Source organism: Aphelocoma coerulescens, chromosome 1 (genome assembly GCF_041296385.1).
Source record: "Aphelocoma coerulescens isolate FSJ_1873_10779 chromosome 1, UR_Acoe_1.0, whole genome shotgun sequence".
In the NCBI taxonomy this organism is placed as follows: domain Eukaryota; kingdom Metazoa; phylum Chordata; class Aves; order Passeriformes; family Corvidae; genus Aphelocoma; species Aphelocoma coerulescens.
In genome coordinates, this window is record NC_091013.1 from 32,071,859 (window position 1) to 32,090,955 (window position 19,097).

The 19,097-nt window shown below is 36.0% G+C and overlaps 1 protein-coding gene across 1 annotated transcript in view; it reads right to left on the minus strand.

Moving 5' to 3' along the window:
- TMEM131 (transmembrane protein 131) overlaps positions 1 to 19,097 on the minus strand; it is a 94,561-nt gene that overhangs the window by 31,594 nt on the left and 43,870 nt on the right. The window contains exons 5-15 of the mRNA XM_069006087.1: positions 14,949 to 15,072; positions 13,929 to 14,045; positions 12,834 to 12,956; positions 12,095 to 12,175; positions 9,321 to 9,471; positions 9,126 to 9,182; positions 8,148 to 8,209; positions 3,017 to 3,125; positions 1,173 to 1,281; positions 312 to 465; positions 40 to 210 (exon numbers count right to left, since the gene is read on the minus strand). Coding sequence (XP_068862188.1) covers positions 40 to 210; positions 312 to 465; positions 1,173 to 1,281; positions 3,017 to 3,125; positions 8,148 to 8,209; positions 9,126 to 9,182; positions 9,321 to 9,471; positions 12,095 to 12,175; positions 12,834 to 12,956; positions 13,929 to 14,045; positions 14,949 to 15,072 — 1,258 coding nt within the window. The remainder of the gene's footprint in view (positions 1 to 39; positions 211 to 311; positions 466 to 1,172; positions 1,282 to 3,016; positions 3,126 to 8,147; positions 8,210 to 9,125; positions 9,183 to 9,320; positions 9,472 to 12,094; positions 12,176 to 12,833; positions 12,957 to 13,928; positions 14,046 to 14,948; positions 15,073 to 19,097) is intronic.

Consider the following 19,097-nt stretch of genomic DNA (forward strand, 5'->3'; position numbering starts at 1 on the left):
AGTTAAAAAAAAAAAAAAAAAGGAAAAAAAAATACTTACATCTAGAAATCCTGTGTATGCTCGGACAGGTAGGTGAAATTTAGAAGCATTGGTGATAAGTAGAATATTGTTATCTATGTGAACAGATGATGTGGAAGGCATAAAATTAAGTGTAAAAATGTATCTGGATTCATTAGGTGGAATTAAGACTGGTTTACTGAAGTTCTGGACCTAGATCAGTGAACAATGAAGACCAAGGTTACAACTGAACAAAGTGCATCACATTTAAGCATTTACTATTAGGTAAAAGCATTCACTGAAATGGGACTTACTTTAAACATTGGTTTTGCTTCTTCTGGTAACACAACATCATGTATAAGGACTGAGAAACTGAACGTGTTTGTTAGATAGATCAGTCTTTCCACAGAATCAGCAGCACTGTCACGGATGTGAAAGAGTGTGGCAGCATGATCAAATCCTAAATATCTATTAAAAGAAAACAGTGTAAAGAAAATAAAGATTGTCCTCAAAGTATTTTCCTTACACATAGACTAGAATTCACCAAACAGCAGAAAAGGTACATACCCCACTGCATGCTGCAACTATATTATTAGCACTACAGTGACATTAATAACTAAGTAAATCAAGTAAGATAAGAAAACATGCAAATCAGAATAATAGGAGGACTAAAAGGAAGTGTTGAAGCATTGAGACAATTTGCAAATCATGCATATTTCTTATTAACCAAATCATGCATCTGCAGCACAAAAATTCTGATAGGTAAGGTTTAGTTTGTTTGCCTTTAAAATACTCTGCCAGTTCTGTTGATAAAGCAGCACCTCATTCAAAATGTTTTTAAAGTCAACTTAGCCAAACTTTGTAAATAAGTAACAAAACCCAAGGAACACAGAGTTCTTCCAAAATTTTGCTTAAAACTAAAAGTATTTTCTCTACCTGTACTTCATATAGAAGTAGAACAGCAAATGCAAAACCAGAAATATTTCCAATGTCTCATCTGCAGTCTTCAGCTGCTCCGAAAAACAACTCACTAAGGACAATTTTAACTCAAGCCTTGAAACCAACTTATGAATGGCTAAGACTACCTGCCTCCTCCATTTGTTTAAAAACAGGAATATTCCCTTCTAATTTAGAGCATTTAGTTTTTGAGCTATGTTCAGTTACTGGAAGCTTACCCATCCAACACTTCTGCTTGATATGGTATTTCAAGTTTGGAATAGCTCTTCTCTTTTGCTTTAACAGTTATTTTCCCAGAAGACTGTGATGCTTTTTTAGCTTTTGATGCTGTACACACAAGAATATAGGAAGTTTGTTAAAGCTGACAAAAATTGATCCATTAAGCTAGACTAGAATGAATGGAAGAATAAAACCACAGAGCTAGCCCAGAAATTAATTACCATGGAAGGAAAAAAGTGGAGTTTAAGGAAATTAATTTCAATAAGCAAACTGACATGGTGTAAAGTCTATGAAACAAGAGATCCCAATTCTGAACTCTTCCCATTTAACAACAGTTAGATGACTGCCTGATTTAGCAAGCTTATCTACAATGGGGAAGCCTGATTGTTCCTGTCATATAAATAACTTGAACATATCCAGAAGATAATTTGGATCCCAGATGAACTGAACTGCCCACTAAGAGTACGGAGTATACAGATATATATATACCTCCCCTAACCCTATATATATATATATATATATATATATATATATATATCCCTCCCCTAACAGAATAGAAGCCTGAGATTGCTGGGCCCCCTCACTAAGAGCTACCAGTTGAAAGGAACTTTGGGCCAGAAACATAACAACTTCTTAATAATGAAGAAATGAAAGACAAGCTAAACTTTACAAAAATAGAAGTAGAATCCATGTAAGAACCCAAACTACACAAGCACCAAGAGTGATGCTCACAGGTCTGCTCCAAAATCACAGAACAAGCAACATTAGCCTGGTAGCAGTAGTGCCAAAAAAATCAAGGGGATTCAAATACTAATTAAGAGAAACCACCAAGCCCCCAAAGCCCCTGCATGTAATTAGGACAGCTGACATTGCAAATATTTAGGGCTGGCTGCTTCACTGATAAGAATTTGTCAAGTCAATTCCTTAAACACATTAAGCAGCTTAACTGGGTATTTTTCCCAGGAACCACCATTCCTTCTAAGATGCACCATACATTAGCCAGTAGGTCCTCATATAACAATTCCCACCAGCTTGAAAATCTGAATGTATTATCACCTCAAGTTGACAGAATTTATCTATTTCAGAATTTATAAACTAAAACATACTTTGCTTGTCTTAGAAACCATGAGCTAATAAATTTCTAAAGTGCTAATCCATAAATGATAATAAAAAATCAATCCTCTCCTCTTTATCCATGCTACTTCTAAAATTATGTCTACTACAAGCATTGCATTTGTAAGATTCCATTTTTAAGCAATCCAGGCAGAAAGAGTTACAGCACCAACTACCATCTTAAAGCAGTAACATCTGAGTAGTCACCACCATTCTAACAGTTGATTAAAATCTCTATAAAAACAGAGGTGCCTTTCTGCAAAGTGTCAGCATAGTATTTAAAGTCACACTATATAGGAGAAAAATCATAGAATACCAGGTTGGAAGCAGACCTCAAGGGATCACTCAGTCCAACCTTTCCTGGCAGAACTACAGTTTAAACAAGATGTCTCAGCACCCTATTTAAAATGTCTGTTTAAAATAAAAATACATTTAAATAATCAGTGCCTTAACATAACAATACTGCTATGTTTATTAGAAAAATTAAGAATACCTTCTCTTCTCATCTGTATTTACCAGTCTAAGATACTTGCTGATCATGAACAAAGACAATCCTTTCAGAAATAACTAAAGTTCAGAAGAACTATAAGCCTTTTCCAGGTAGGAAAATTCCATTTCCTTCTCAAAATTATAAATAGCATTTTGTTAAGAGAGTGAAAATAATCAAAGAAACTTCAGTAAGTTTTCAGAAGCACTTGACAAGTTATAAGAAGAGAGGAGTGGTACTTACCATCAAAGCTAATACTTGCAACTTTGGTATATTTACTTTCAGAGGCTTTTAACGTAACGGGCTTGAAATGTACTGTTATAGCTTCATTCTGTGGTGTAGGTCTAACACTCTGCAAACAATCAAAATAAGAAGCACCTGTAAATTTATCATTGCTAACATGCTGTGAAGCCTTCATGTGTCTTTCACAGTGATACAACTGCAACTAGTTTTGGCCAAGCTCTTACAGGTCTGTCTTTCCCATGACAAAGCAGCATTACAAGTGGTTTTAGAATTTGTTTCAGGTCCTACTAATTACTCAGTCAATATACAAGAAAGTGGGGTAACAGTGAGTTCTCCCTGGGGATGTTGAATTAAGTGACAGTATGGCCAGAGAAAACAAACCTTATTTAAATTAAGATTTAATTTTTATTCTTAATGCTGCAGGGTTACAATAGCTAGGCTATTTGTTCCTGGTGCACTCATTAACAAAGCTGTTGACTGAGTTGTGAAACTACCAGAGAGGATGCAGATATCTCCCTTGTCTCCAATCCCATGCTAAGTCTGCAGAGAAAAAAACAACTAACTGTATAGACAAACATTTTGTAGATCTGCAATGACACTTGTTCTACACTAACACTTTACAAGGTCACTTTTTTCATCTGAGGATTACTGTTTTAAACTAAATGGAAAAGGTAAATTAGCTATTGTGGCAGTTGTTAGCCAGAGCTGATTTGTAGAGGTACTCATAGTACTATGCAGCAGGATAAGGGATTCCATGTCATCTGAAGACTATAAAGATTGCTAGCGAGCTCTCTATCTAGATTCCACAGAGAAACTGGGCATGAAGCATTCAAAAGCTCTTATTCTTGTTTTGCTTAAAATTAGGATGGCTGCCATGATTCTTCCTCCCCAGCTGTCTTCTCTTGCTTTAAGAACAGCTCAGCTGCTCACGTAGCAGCTGTTAAGCCACAGCAAATTACAGGATGCTGTATCACAGAAACTGAAATGAGTGCTGCCTTACCTTCTGCGGGGCTGCAGAGGTTTAGCACCTGCTTGATAAGCAGCTGAGCCTTTCTTGGTCAGGGAGGAGCAAGGCAGACAGCTAGCGGTACAAACCAATTACAGTCCTCCCAAGCCAAGCTGTCCTTGATTGTAAATTAAAGCCATAAAAGTGTGCATAAATAACTAAGTTCCGCAGACCACATGATCCTTAGCAGGAACAAGCAGCACTAGTCCTGCAGCTAATGAATAAGTGCAGTTAACTCAACCAGAAGTTTTGGATCTTGGATTTATAGCATTGACCTTTGTCCACCACCATGTCTGCAAACACGGGGGGCAGATACTTGGTATTTATCTTCATAAGTCAATTAATAACTATCTCAATTTTCTTCTGATGAAATCCACACTACAAAACTGAAATCTTGACATATCCTTAAAAAAAAACCCTCTTAAAGCAGATGAAACCAAAGCTGTGATAAAGTTCACAACTTTTTCGTAACAGAGAGGACAACCATTTTTAGAAGCTCTTTTCATGAAAAATGCTTTCTTTAATTACTGGTCTGAAATAATGCTGATTTCATTTAGTAAATCAAACTGGAAATATTAAGAAGGACAGCCTGTTGCCAGAAAAATGGCAGTTTACAGAGATGCATCTCTTAAACCACAAGTGCAACAAACCTACATGTATTTACTCAAAATGTCTACAGCTGGTGAATTTAGTTAAGGAAGGAATTTACACTGTTTTGTTGAAAATTTCTGAACTACATAATGCACATTTCTCATCTGTTGCTTAATTACATACTATAAAGGAAAATACAGAATTAAGACAACTAAAGAAAAAACAAACATCCTTAAGAATCCTTTCAACTTCACTTTCCTCAAATTTCAACCTGCTTCATTAAAGCTCAAGTAAAACCTGTCCTGAAATATGCATTAAAAATCATCAAACATGGACAGATCCTGAAAGTACATACAAGTTCCATCAAGAACATAATATTACCAATTTTCTCAGAAAATTAATCTAACAGCAACTTTTGTAGGGAAAAATAATTTTAAATAGACATGCTTCAGTAACACATGGCCCCACTCAAGATTCCTGACCCCGCTCTGTAAAGACACACTCAATATTTAGCATAACTGCAGAAAAATTAAGACCTTAAATGTTCTAAAGGACACAAAGGGGGGCTAAAACTTTGTGCTTTTGCAGGAGTTCTTGAGAAAGACTTTGAAGGTTTCAGGACTCTCGAACTACATGTATTCCAATAAACTAAAAAGGTTGAAAGACTGGCACATGTTCAGCTATAATTGTCTACCAGTCAGAAGGCTCCTGAACCTAGTTTTGTCTTGCCCACCTAACAAAGACAAAAAAGCCCTGTGGCTACAGGTAGCAGTTTTAGGATAGTTCCATTCGTGTCAGAACCACTACTGTACTGTTTTACTAGCTTTCACAGACACAACTGTCAGTAATTTGTTGGCCTTCTGTATAAACAGAGAAACCCCTAACTACCTAAAGCTCTCTTTCTCCATAAAGAACCATCCAGAACAGCCATGGAATAAACTACTACTAAATTGTAATCTTTGATAATTTCAAGACACATGTATTCAAACGTGTGGATGAAAATGTAACACAGAAGTAAACTATTTCTTGCAGATTGCTACGAGAAATTAACCCCTATTCTAAAGTTGGGACAGAACTAAATACTTCCTTATACAACACACTTGTTTTCGAACTGATACAATTCAGCTTCACTAAGGCTGTTCTGAAGTTCCTGGTTCTTCATGCATCAAATACGGTCAGGACCTCAAGTTTTGAAGTGTCCCTTTTCTTTTGGCAGTCAAATAGGCCCAAAGTGCCTTAAGGAAACACAAAATTTTCATTATAGAGAAGGAATAAACGAAAGTGTTCAACAATCTACGTTTACCAGATTTTTGACAGAATGGCTTAATTGTTGCAGCATAACTAGTTCATCCAGTCACGAAATAAGCATTACCCTCCTTAATAATGGAACAAACCCTACAAAATGAGGGCAATATTACAAGGAGTTTAAAAACTCAAAAAAGAAAGTGACTTGCTCTTATTTTCCGCAACCAATTTGTTGGACCAGAGCATGACTAAGTACTTGAAGGCAGAACAGCTACAACTCTGGCAACAGTATTAGTGGTCTCTCACACACTGATGACCTGAAGATATTTAGTTCCTCCAGTACCCAGCTTAAACATATGCTAAATATAGCCTTGGCCTTTTCTTCTGACATTAAGATGAAATTTGTCACACAGCTCTGTCTCACTACTTTTAAACCCTAGCTCTCAAGGGTCAGAAGTCTATTTGTCAAGCTTTCCTAGAAGTAAGCTATTCACCAAGTTCCCTCCAAAATTTTTTTACTCTTGCTTATCACTTTTAAATTCCTTAATTGGTACAGCAGCAGAAATTCACAGAGTCCCTCAATGAAAAGAACAACTGACTTGATGTGCCATGTGATACACTGAAAAACACATCATGTCTGAACCTGTGTGGTAGCTTTTTCATTGCAAAAGTGACTCCCAAAGGCTTTAAAAATACCAAATCAACTACTTTGATACACAAAAAATAATTTATCTGGAAAAGCTTTGTCATGATGTGTATAATGGTTATCAAGTGACAGCCTTCCATTAGATCAATATTTATGGTTTATAGCCCACAGTCTGAAGACCACAGATTTTTTTAAAAAATGGATAGGCTTGGGGTTTTTTTTAAATGGAGGAGTATGAGTTAGGCTCTACACTACCAGGTATTAGAAGTGATACTGATGGTCTGAAAATATGGTTATCTGCATTGTACTCAGCAAGTATACTACACACTTTAAAAAATAAATTAAAAAAAAAGAAAAAACTGTCAAATCCAAGAAGACAAGCATGCAAATATAGCTGGAAAATAATTTAATGACTTTACCAACCCTTTCAATGCAAAAATCATATACAGGTCTTTTTGGTTTTCAAAGCCCTCTACAGAAGTTGTGCTATAACTTACAAAGCCATGATTCCTATAGGATCACCTGACCTCATTAATGCAATAAGCATTAGGACCTCAATGAATTAAAATCTTCTTGCACTATACTGTAAGTTTCTCTTGACTTGAAAATCATTAGTGAATAACAGCTTAGCAAGCACTGCAATGGACTATTGTCACTGTGAAAACTTATCTTCATCACTAAAAATGTGTCCTGTTTCTACTTTAAATTCATCTAGCCTCAGTTTCCAGTATCCTAAAGTTTTGCAGATCTCTGCTACTAAAACACTGTTCCTCATAGTTACAGCTTCAAGCTTTATAAACACAGAACTGCTCTCCAAGATCTCAGTAAGGAACCTTTGCCAATCCTTCAGTCATTCTTCTGGCTCCTCTGGCTTCTTTTCAACACTTCAACACTTTTTGAAGTGCACTGGGACAAGGTATAGCTAGCTACACAACTAAATCTGGAAAAGAAGGAAGACAGGAAGGGGAGAAGGAAGAAGTGAGAAAAATAGTGGGCAATGAGAAAAATCACACAGGAAAAGGTATGAATGAACAAGGGCGACTACCAGACTAGAGCCAAAATTCTGTAATAAAAACGGAAAGTAGAAAATCCAAATGCTAGAATTCTGAAGCTGGCTGCACTTCACATTCAGCAGCAGTGGTCTTACTGCTAAGGGCCCTAGAGTGTTTGGGTTCTTTTCATATTTCAAGCAACAAAGAAGATAAGCTCAAGAAAACAAGGGTCAGTTTACAGTCAGCTCCTGAAAGCTACTATTTGCTTATCTCAAAAAATTATGTTGGGCAACTGCTTTTTACACTGATGTGTAAATGGGATGTGTGTATGATGAGGACAAAGAATCTCACAGACTCTGTATTCCTCTCCCACTCACTGAAAATGAATTACAGTTCTCAAATATAAAAGTTTCCAAAGGTTCAGATATTGCGGCCTAAAAATGCTGTTCAGAGCATTCAAAGGAGGCTATGAAGCAAATTAATTTTACCACGCATAAAAATGACTTGCTCTACTATTAAGTTATATTTTCAGTCACACATAACCTAACTTCTAATTCTGAACACTATATGGTGAACCTGTGAATGATCAATTTTTATGAGAAAAAGTAAATCTAAGTAGAAAGTTTCAAATTGAAAGAAAATAACACTTACTGTAATTGGCACATCTTTTGTTCCTGAATTTAATAAATGCAGATTTAAAATTTTTGGCAGATCTGTTAAAGAACAAAAAACACACCTGTCTATTAGGCTACTTTAACATGTGAATCTTATACAAAGTAATTTATACTAGCTGGCTTCTTCTGTAACTCCACTGTTCTGTGTTAAAAAGTTATACTAACATGACAGAACAGTCAAAATAGGTAGTCCGAAGAATCTGACACAAACTGCAATTTTGTGTATTAGTATGTATTACATGCTTCAGCTTACCATTCATATTTCTACACATGAAGAAGTGAACAGACTAAAAATACCACAATGAATGACTTTGTCAGGTGCACCCATGTTCAGAAGAAATTACTCTTGAAAATCTTTACATGTTAAGGAAGTTGCAAGGAAAAGTTCTTCAGAAGCTATCTTTTTTTGGTTGAAAAAAATATACCATTTTTCTTCAGCAATAAATCCCTCTTCAGTTTCAAAAAAATACCTCCAGTTTTACTACTTTCTGATATATATATTTTTATCACTAAACAATATTAATACAAGCATAAAATGTTAAGCACAAATGTATAAGTGGCAATTAAAAAAAGATCCTATCATAAAACATTTGATCAAGTTTGCACATCTTCACTTTTCGCTGTGTCCGAAAATCATTAAAACTTACCCAGATGTGAAGCAATCTTTCAAAACAAGTTCACAAACTAAGTGAACTGAAATGCTTTTCAGACTATGCCATGTGCAACTGTGTAACACTAATGTTACTATTGGACTTATACACTGGTGTGTAAACTACTGCTTGCTTGTACACACCCCAGGTACTCTCGCATCTGTGCACTGTTGTAACCTGCTGCTGTTATCTGTCTTTTTAAAAGCATCATTCCACAAGCAACCCTGAACAGTACAAAGGTAACTGGGCTTTCCCCTCCCCACCCTATTCCTGATAAATACTTTGAGAACTGAAGAATGGTTTACCTTGTGTTCTTAGTGTACCAAAATCTAGCATTTCTGTTGATGAATAGATTCCTGGTGCTTAAAAAAAAAAGAAAAAAGAAAAAGTTACAATGTTCTTATTATACTAAGAATTAATTTGAATAACTGAAAAAAAACCCAACCAAAACACTAAAAAACCCCAAAAATCAACAAAACCCCAACCACTCTTTCACAAACCTGTTGTAACTTCTACTTCAACAGGGAGAATAATAAATTCTGTGTTGTCTGAGGCATTTGTTTTTATTCTAATGAAGGCTGTATGATTATCTGCTTCTCTTGAAGAAAAGCTGGCTCTCATCACTCCTTTTGTTTCATAGGGAGGTATTTCCTGATAAATAATCAAAGCATATCTATGAGACCACAGTAATTACAAAAAAAGCTGTCACACCAAATAATTACAATAGAAGCATTGAGTATAACTGTGTTAAGAGAATAAGCTACAATAGCAGGAAGAGACAGGCTTCATAGAACTAAAATTACCATTAAATTCATAAAGGATAGTTGTAATCATCTAATATGACACTGATTAAAAATAGGTATATGCAAGAGAACTTTTGTGTCTCATTTGATTAAGTTAACAATTCTACGATTCTAAGTTTAATATATAAAATTTGTGGTAAAAACACAGACTAAATTAACAGAATCTGGCTAAACAAAAGATATTCAGAAAAAATGTTGACAGTAACATCAAATATTGACTTTGCATATTCTAACTGTTTTTTCTCCAAAGGAGACACAAGCCATATAGTTTCAGGGCTAAACACGAACTAAAATAGTGCACAACTCCGTGTAGCCAGAAGCTTGTGGAGCTCCAGGTTTATGAGTCACCATGTAATTTACAGGAAAAAGTAAAAATATATTTTATTTTCTGTACCACACCTATCAGTTCTAATTGGCATTCAGGGTTTGAAAGACAACTCTTTCTGTATTAGCTGGACACAGCTGCAGCACAAGACTAACTTCAGCACCACAGCTGAAATACTAACATTGGATTGTCTTCCCTGCCATACTACAGAAGGTCTGAGGATTGGAGTTTTGGTTGGCTGTTTGATTTTTGTTTTTAACTAGAAAACGAAAAACTTGATTTGAAATTTTCTAAGGCACAATGACTGCAGATGTATTCTTTGAAAACTGTTGATTATCAAAGTAAGAAGATTTCAAGTTCTGTTTTCACATTTATTCACAGACCCAACATAATGCATCCATTTATTAATGTTTCAAAGGATGTGATCTGACTCTTCCATATGTGTAACTAGGGATCCAAAGTCAGTCAGATCCCTGAAGTAACTTTGAAGAGTGATTACAAAAATACTCCTGCATATGAAGACTGCTTCATCCAATCATTCAAGCATTTGCCATCACAACAATTTTATACAATTACGCATATCCATATGTCAAAGTATCATCACCATATTTCAAATATTTTCTTCTACTCCGAAGCTTTTTCTAACTGCAGTGCAGCTCTTGACATAACCAATATAATGATGTACCTGTGTGTTTCCTCCTACTGGTTTGATTTCTTCAAGTTGTCTTATTGTTTTGAAATACCAACAGTTATATGAAAATGCATAACAATGGGTATGAAAATGGATGGATATAAGAAACAAGAGGATTATTCCTTTCAAGACACTGGAAGCTTTCACATGCAAGACCTCATGGCTTTAACTGGCAACCTGGCTGAGAGAAGCTGAAAAGCGACATGCTCTGAAAAACATCTCCCTTGAGTTCTCCTGACAGCTAGTAAGGGGCTATCTATAGAAGCAATGCAAATTGACTAAAACAGTGTCAAAACATTAGGACATTTATGCTTTAAAATCCATTTTCACGTGAACATCTAACCCTCAGCATCTGTTTCCACTGTATTTTTTAAAAAGTTGTGATCAGTGTTAATACTTATTTCCTTGCAACTTTTGTACCTAAAACTAAAATACTGCCATTCTAATGGACTTTCTCCAGAAAAGACAAGAATTAGGTATTGTGATTGTCCTTTGTAACTCACTTGGAAATATGCTGACTTACTTTGCCTTGGAAATACCCTCTTAAAACAAATATAACTGTCACATGACTGTAATGACACACCTGAGCAAGAGACAAGCTTAGGGCTCAATGGCTCTGAAGTCTCTCCCAGACCAAAAACCAGTCATCACAAAATCAAATCATTCTAACTGAAAAGGAAAATAAGTTTTGTATCTAGCTGGACATTATCAACAATGTGACATACAGCATGGAGCCAAAAACCATACCTTCGGGATTATTCTAAATTTTATTTCACTTAAAGATATCAGTGTGTGTTACTTCAAATCAGATTTCATGAGCCAGACCATGGGTCCATCCATTCCACTACCTTGTCTCTAGCAGCAGACATGAGTAGGGAGTAGCTGCAGGGCATGCATGTAGGAATATTTTCCAGAACAGTTTCCAGCCACTCTCAACTCATGATCTAGGGATTTACTTCAGCTAGACACACTGCTGTTTTATTTAGTAGTCCGTGATATATTTTTCTTCCCTAAATTTGTTCAGCTTCATTTTCAACCCATGTGTGCATTTACAGTAATTTGCAGGAAGGACTTTCTAAGTTAAAAAAACCCCACCACCAACAAAAAAGCCAACACAAAAAAACCATGTATACTTTTTCTGTGGGTTAGATCCAGCTCACAGGCCTCCAGGACTGAAAGCTCAGGTAGGTGTAATTCATTCTAATGGGAATCATTTTGTTCTTTGCATTTCAAAACAGCACAGCTCTACACATATGGCTTATCGTAATTAAACCTTTCATTCAACTCCTACTACCACAACATTAACAGACCCTGTTATTGTTTCCATTTTTATGGGGTATTTTAATGATTACATGACAGGAGTCAAACCTAGTAAAAAAAAGCCAAAGCCTAAGCTCATATCAAAATAAAAACTCCCAATAAGTACAGTAAGTGCTGCAAGACACAACTACTCACCCATAGCTTTCTTGTACCTCCCTGCTGACCTGTTGGAAGCTCTAAATGGAGATCACCTCCACTGGAATACATTTCTACCACCTGAGGTGGATAATAGGAAACGGTTAGCACTCAGGCTTAAAGGGAATCTGCTTAGTTATCAGGTATTATCATGTGCAATGGCATAGCTTAATGACTATTTGACCACTGGAATATCTTACAAATTCACTTTAATGCTGATATAGCCATTTGCTAGTGCTACATTTTATGTGCTTTCTAGAGCATTTTACAGTTTGTGAATCACTTAACAGAATCAGCATTTGGTTAGGTAAAGACATCAATCCTGCCTGAACAAAAGAATGTTTCCCAGCATTACATATTGGCGTATACTGAAACAACACCTAATGCTGTGCAAACTAGACAGAATGAAGCCAAGAGGCATCACTGGATTAAAAGATCTGTTTAGCTCTGTTTGCTTCAGTATTCTTCCTAATTATCAGTGAAGTTTAAATCTTTATTTTTCAGAAATTACAACCATTTAAAAACTGAAATTTAACCTCAGTTTTGGAAATGAAGAGATCTGCGACTATAATCTACAATGTCGAGAACTGATTTGCATCTGAGCAGAAAAAAAATCTTATGAAAGACATGATCTCAAATAGCTCTAAAGTTCAAACAGAATTTTAAGAAGTACCAAAATAAACAAAATTTCAGTTTAATACCATAAATGAGCATTTAATGATTTTTCTCTTAGGCTCACCTGCAAAGGTTCACTGTGAGGGTTATGTATATTTATTATAGGAGAGAAACTGCTATTTACAGGAACTCGTGCCCCAATAAATGGGCGCAATCGATAGGGGTTCGGAACTCCAATGCCAAACACCTGGTTCAGAGAAAGAAACACAAACTTAAGTAGCTGTTTGCAATTGTTGCAGAGCCTAACATGCATACCCATTTTAGCAATCCATCAAAAACTCTTTTGGATAAATTTTATAGTATAAAATGTATAGTATATGTATGTATAGTATAGTATGTATAGTATAGTATAAATGTATGTATGTATAGTATGTATGTATAGTATAAAATGTAACCAAACCTTTAAAACCAGTATCATACTAAAGCTCTGAAATAAAGAAACTGGTTTAGTTTGCAGCTAAAGGCTATTCCTCTATTTAGGCTATATTCCTCTAAAGGCTATTTCTACTATTTACTTACATGTATACTGAAAAACAGGAAATCAAAAACCCACCCTTTTTTCTGACACTCTGGAATACTAGATACCAGCTAAAGGTTAATGAAATATGATATGTTCCTTTAATCATATAATTATGAAACTATTCATATTGGGAAGCATTTTTGCTGTTGTTTTCAAAACACTGTCATGGTAAGAGTCATATTCTTTCAACAAGAGGATTTCTCTCATTTTTCACTTTTCAGTCTCTCTCATCTGTCTGAATTATCTTTCTGAATCTCCAGTGAGTAATTTTTTGCCAGCTTAATAAATAACATTGTTTTGCCACTGGATCAGATAAGTCAAGAGCTAAAGGATGAGCTAGATCACTACAATGAGCCAGTAAAATAACACACACAAGAAAAGGTATTGGGAGAATTTAAATTAATTCCATTGATCTGGCTTACAGTACTGCCCTACAGATCTTTACAATGGTGTACCCATGTTACAACAAACAGCAGGGATGGAAACTTCTTCAGCTGGGTTGATGGAAAAAAAGAAAAGAAACAAGCCAACAACCCACCAACATTGTGCAAATATCCTTGGATGGTTAAGCATCCCATAATAGATACTGCTTTGGCTGATTCACAATTCACTTTTCTGGAAAGAGTGTAATTCCCTTACCTGATAAGTAAATACCCCATGATTAGAAGTGTTAATAAATAAAGTGTTCTCTACATTTCCCACTACTCTTGCGAGGAAAACTACATCAAAGGACGTATTCCCTCCTGGAAGAATTTTCTGGAAAAAATAAAATAAAAGCAAGCAAGCAGAAGGATAAGCAAAACTGTTTACTGAATAAATTGCATCATGCAGATGAATTAAAGTTTTTGTGCTACAGAAGATTCTCACACGTTCTTTATGGAATACTGAAGTTAGACAGTCAACTGAAGATTTGAAAAGAGAAAAGTAGAACTTTCAGACAAATGAAATGTGTACAAACCAATAAAAATAGCATTAATTTAAAACTATTATCTAGTACAGAATCATATTTACTTGAATTTTTGCACTGAATTCTGAATTTAGAGTTCAGCTTATCACAAAAATATTTTAGACTGATAGTTCAAAGGTCACTGGAGAAATGCAATTGCTACAAGACTTCCATAAATGCCACAGGTTGCTTATTATGGACAGGTTTTCTGATTTTTTTCACATTTAATGGCTCTTGTTAGGCCACAGGCCTTGCAGAGAAAAGTGAAACTCAAGGGCTCTATCTGACAGCAGGTTAGGAGTTAACCAACCGCCGACACCATGCTTTCGAATGTGCGAGTTCCTGTAACACAATTACTTACAGCTCTAAGTACATTGGAGCGACTACTGCACACTAACACAATTTCATGTGACTTGGAATATTCAGAAAAAATATAGGAACAGTTTGTTTCTGTAACTGCTCTAAGGAAATGTACTCACTTCAGCAACAAAGGAGATCTGCCGTTAAACCATCAATTACAATATACATTTCCAACGCGGTCAGAACTCCTTGTGTTTCTGTGCTCAGCTCAGATTTGCTCTGAGATGAAGAGCTGCAGTATCTTAATACTTCTAGGTGTGTAATTAATGCAGTAAGTCACTCTTCTAAAGAAGCTTCCATTCAGATTGGAGAGGGGGAAGAAAAGCTCATTTTGAGAAAGCAAAAAAACTTACCCTATTTTGGAAAAACGATGCATGAAAATGTGATGTTGTAGCAGATATTGATACTAATGTAATTGTTTCTTCTGAGCTAGGGTTATGTAGGTAAACTTTTTCCATTTTTGGCATTCCAACTGGCCTGTCAAAATAGAGAGAGAAAATATTTTCGAAGTGTTAGAAATCTAGACAATAGAGCATTGGACTTTTTCCCATTACACCAGATAGGAGCATAGAAGTGATGAACACTGACAACAGCTTTGCATTTAATGCTTTTTTCAAGTAATGTATATAACTTGGACCTAGAAGAATTACTTAGTTAACATATCTTCCATTATTTTATTGCTTACTTTTCCTGAAAGTTTACCTAATGTTGCATCATGCTCATTCCATTGTGAGGTTTTTACTTCAGAATGAAAAGAAGCAAAGTTTTCTATTCCTATGCTAGAACCTCTAAATAATTATCTTAAGACAGGGTGCACACAGCAACTGAAAATAAACAGAACACACCCTAGACAAAAGTCTAAATGCCCATTTTTTCTATGATATACTGTAAGTAGGCTTACCCAGAACCCAGAATTTTTCTGGTATTATATTTTAGAATACTGTCTACAGAATTAAGTATGCAGACATGTACAGCAACAACAATTTTATTTCTATATTTTGTTTGAATTGATACCTTAGGTAAAAAAATAAAGGCTTGAGACAAATTCTAGAATTTAGGAACCTAAAACATGGAGGTTACACAGTCAAACAACTGCACAACTTTTCAGTAACAAGACATGCTAACAAATTTATTCAACACAAACTTTTGGCTTGTTTCTTTTTGCTTACAACAGCTGAGGTGACAATAGATGCTCCAGTTCCAGCAATTATTTTTCAGACTTTACTGTCTCTTCAGAATTTTTTTCATGCCTTTTAACACATACATGTTAAGTATCAGCACCAAAGCACTAATAGAGCGTGCAGATTACAAAGTGCTGCATTTGGAATTCTGGAATTTAAAACAGTTAACTCTTAACTTTCAGGTTACATGTACTCCATCCAGCACTCTCCCCCATGTCACTTGCTCCAAGCACTGCAAGGACACCAAAACTACTGATAAAAATTACGACCTGTAGTACCTGCAGTGATGCTGACCAGAAAAAGGCAGCTGTTCTGCCATCCTCAATTAACCTTAACAGACCAAATTAATATGTGCTATTGCAGTCTCAGTTTTTCAACTGAGAGGGGGTGTGGAGTATATCTCAAGAGATGAAGCAACATAACTTTGCTGTAAATTAAAGGCTCCATTGAAAGGAGAATTTAGTGACAATAAACAAACTATGCCATAATTTACAAAGTGATTGTGGTTACAGAACCTCCTACGCATGAAACATGGGCTAAAGAAGCAGATGCTAAGACAAATCAAAGACACAATTATTAACCATCAATAAAGGACATCATCACTAACAGAAAAATATATCTGCATTCTGCCACTGTAAAACTCTTTGCTTTGCTTGCCAAATTTCATGTCACCTAATTTCATGTCTCCAACAGCAAACACTTGTTCTCGATCCTTCTTTCACTGTCAAAAAATCTCATTTTGACTCCTCTAACTTCACCAGTAACAAAGATCACAATTTCTCTCACCTTTTAAAACCTGTACAAAACCAAACATCTGGGTTAAGCCCTAACAGAAAATATTTTTATCTCTTGCTAGTATACATGGGGATGTCAGAAAGGGAAACAGTTTATCAGCTGTGACATTTTGCATTAACTACTGTAACTGCTACACTGTTGATCAATGGAATTAAACAGTAAACCTATGCACCTGTTTTTCTTTTGCTAGGACAAAGCTTACCAGACCAGAGGAATGCAAATGAGAGCCAGCCCTCCAAACTTCCTCACCTCTACCCCCACCCCCACCAAAAATCCCAGTATAATAACAAACATGCAAATCCACAACCGAGAAAAGTGCCTGCTGATAGGGAGTTACCCAGCACCTACTGAATTCAGAACCCACTGCTTCAAACACTCTTTCACTGACATCACTACAGATGGCCTTGAGTATTTTATCTGCTTGGTAACTATGAAAGGCAGAAGCTTTTATACCAGTCAACACTTTTGCAGCAAATTCCTTGTTTAGACAAAGTGGTCAAGCCTTAAACCAGTACTCTGATTCTTCCAACACCAATTTCTTTTTTTAAAAGGGAAGAAATAAAACAGTCAGTCAGTCTCCTCCACCACTGAAGAAAGCTCTTTCAGCCTGAGGATCAGCTGTTTGTTCCCTAGTTCTCACTACAATTTTTCACTCTCCTTAGTGGAAGACATGCTCCCAGAGCCTTAGTGTAACTCTTTTGCTTGCCACAGTGCAGTTTTCGGACACTTCTCTTCCCCACAGCACATTCAGCAGCTTGTCAAGAAGGGGAAATCATCCTCCTAGCATGTAACAAAGCACTCCAACCACTCTTCATATGAGGAGTTCAACAGCAAAAACTAGAATCAAACTGAACAGTTCCTTCCAACTACAATAGCAGGAAGAGAGAGATGAATAGATTTTAATCACTGTATTACATGTGAGCAAATGACATTACTAGTGTATTATCTGTGGTCTCTAAAGAGAAACAGTTATGTACTGAAAACTGAAGATCAGAAGTTCACTTCAGTGGCACCTATGACGCATCATGTGTGAAACATCACAAAACCAAGAAAATGATCTTGAATGAACAGGCAATAGTGAAGCACAAGTCAGCTCATGCCAGAAAGGTAGTTCTCAAATAAAATCTTTAGGACCTTCATGCTTTTGCAGTTCTGAAAAGAAGGGACAATCCATCTGTTTGATAGGCTCAAGCCTATAAAAACAAACTGGTAGGGAAACAGCCATGACCATGACCAACAACACAGCTCACTAATTTCATATTGCAGACTAAATTACTACAGTATAATTATAGGTAATAAAGGGAGAAGGCACTAAAAAGGAATTCTGATAGGACGTTGTTTTACTTTGCTCCTTTGCTGATCATTCTGATTTTGAAACAATGAGTCTGATATTACACTTGGCTGAGATACAGCGTTCCTTATATTCTTTAAGTGTGATGTTAGCCAAATATACAGAAATAGGACCTCACAAACCTCACCCATTTTTTCTGCCATCAGACATGGTAAAATCCAGGTAGGGCAGAGTGCACCAGACACCTCTAATGAACCTACATCCCAAGCAATAATCTCATGAGGGACGCTCTCCAAGCTGCAGATTATCAAACCACAATGATCTGCACACGTATGGTTGTAGCTGATGCCAATTTTAGAGCAGAATTTCCCAGAGCAGTCAACAGCTAGCACTTTTCTTTGTGAGAAGATGGTATAGACACAGACCTTCAGGCAAAACGAACTATCAAAGCATGTAAGATTTTGCTCCTGATCCTTTGTCCCTGCATAATGCTAGGTCCACCTACACTGATAAAAAACCTGATACCATAACCTAGATGAGAAGATGCTAATTAACAAGAGTGAGGTGCTTGGTCAAATGGGTAAAGAAACCTCTGTTCATGTTCTTTACTGCTACAACTCCACTCTTTCCAAAGTCTGAGTTAGTACCTGAAGTGTATTGTAAGCATGTCCTTGTAATGGAATTCATTGCTGTTCCAGGGATCAAAGGGTTCTTTTAACAATGGAAATCAGCTCCTGCAAATTTTGGGGAGATGAGTCCTTGCGTTATTGGCCCAAAACTGACTTGCAAAAATAAGTAGCTACTCATTGTGAAGCAAACATAAATTGAGAAAATGCCCTTTTAAAAGCACAATTAATTTTTTTTCTTACTGCATATTGTTTAAACACCTCTGTAAAATGCTCACTTGATTTATGAAAACTGATACAAATCTTCTACTGAAAAGCAAAATATATAAATTCAGCAGATACATTCTTCATCTTCCATCTCTTAATTCTTTCTAATGAGACTGGAGAGAGAAATGAAGTCAACCAAAAGCTTCCCAGTTACATTTTGAAATGCTGGGAATATAGGTAAATATACTCAATATTCAGTTCTGGTAAATTCCTCATGAATTTTGAGAATGTGACATATGTTTTCCCCCATGTATTTTTTTCATTTAGCATCTCTGGCAACTGCGGAAACAATTGCAAAACCAGTTGTCACACAACATATCAGAAGTGTCACAAGGGTTAAAT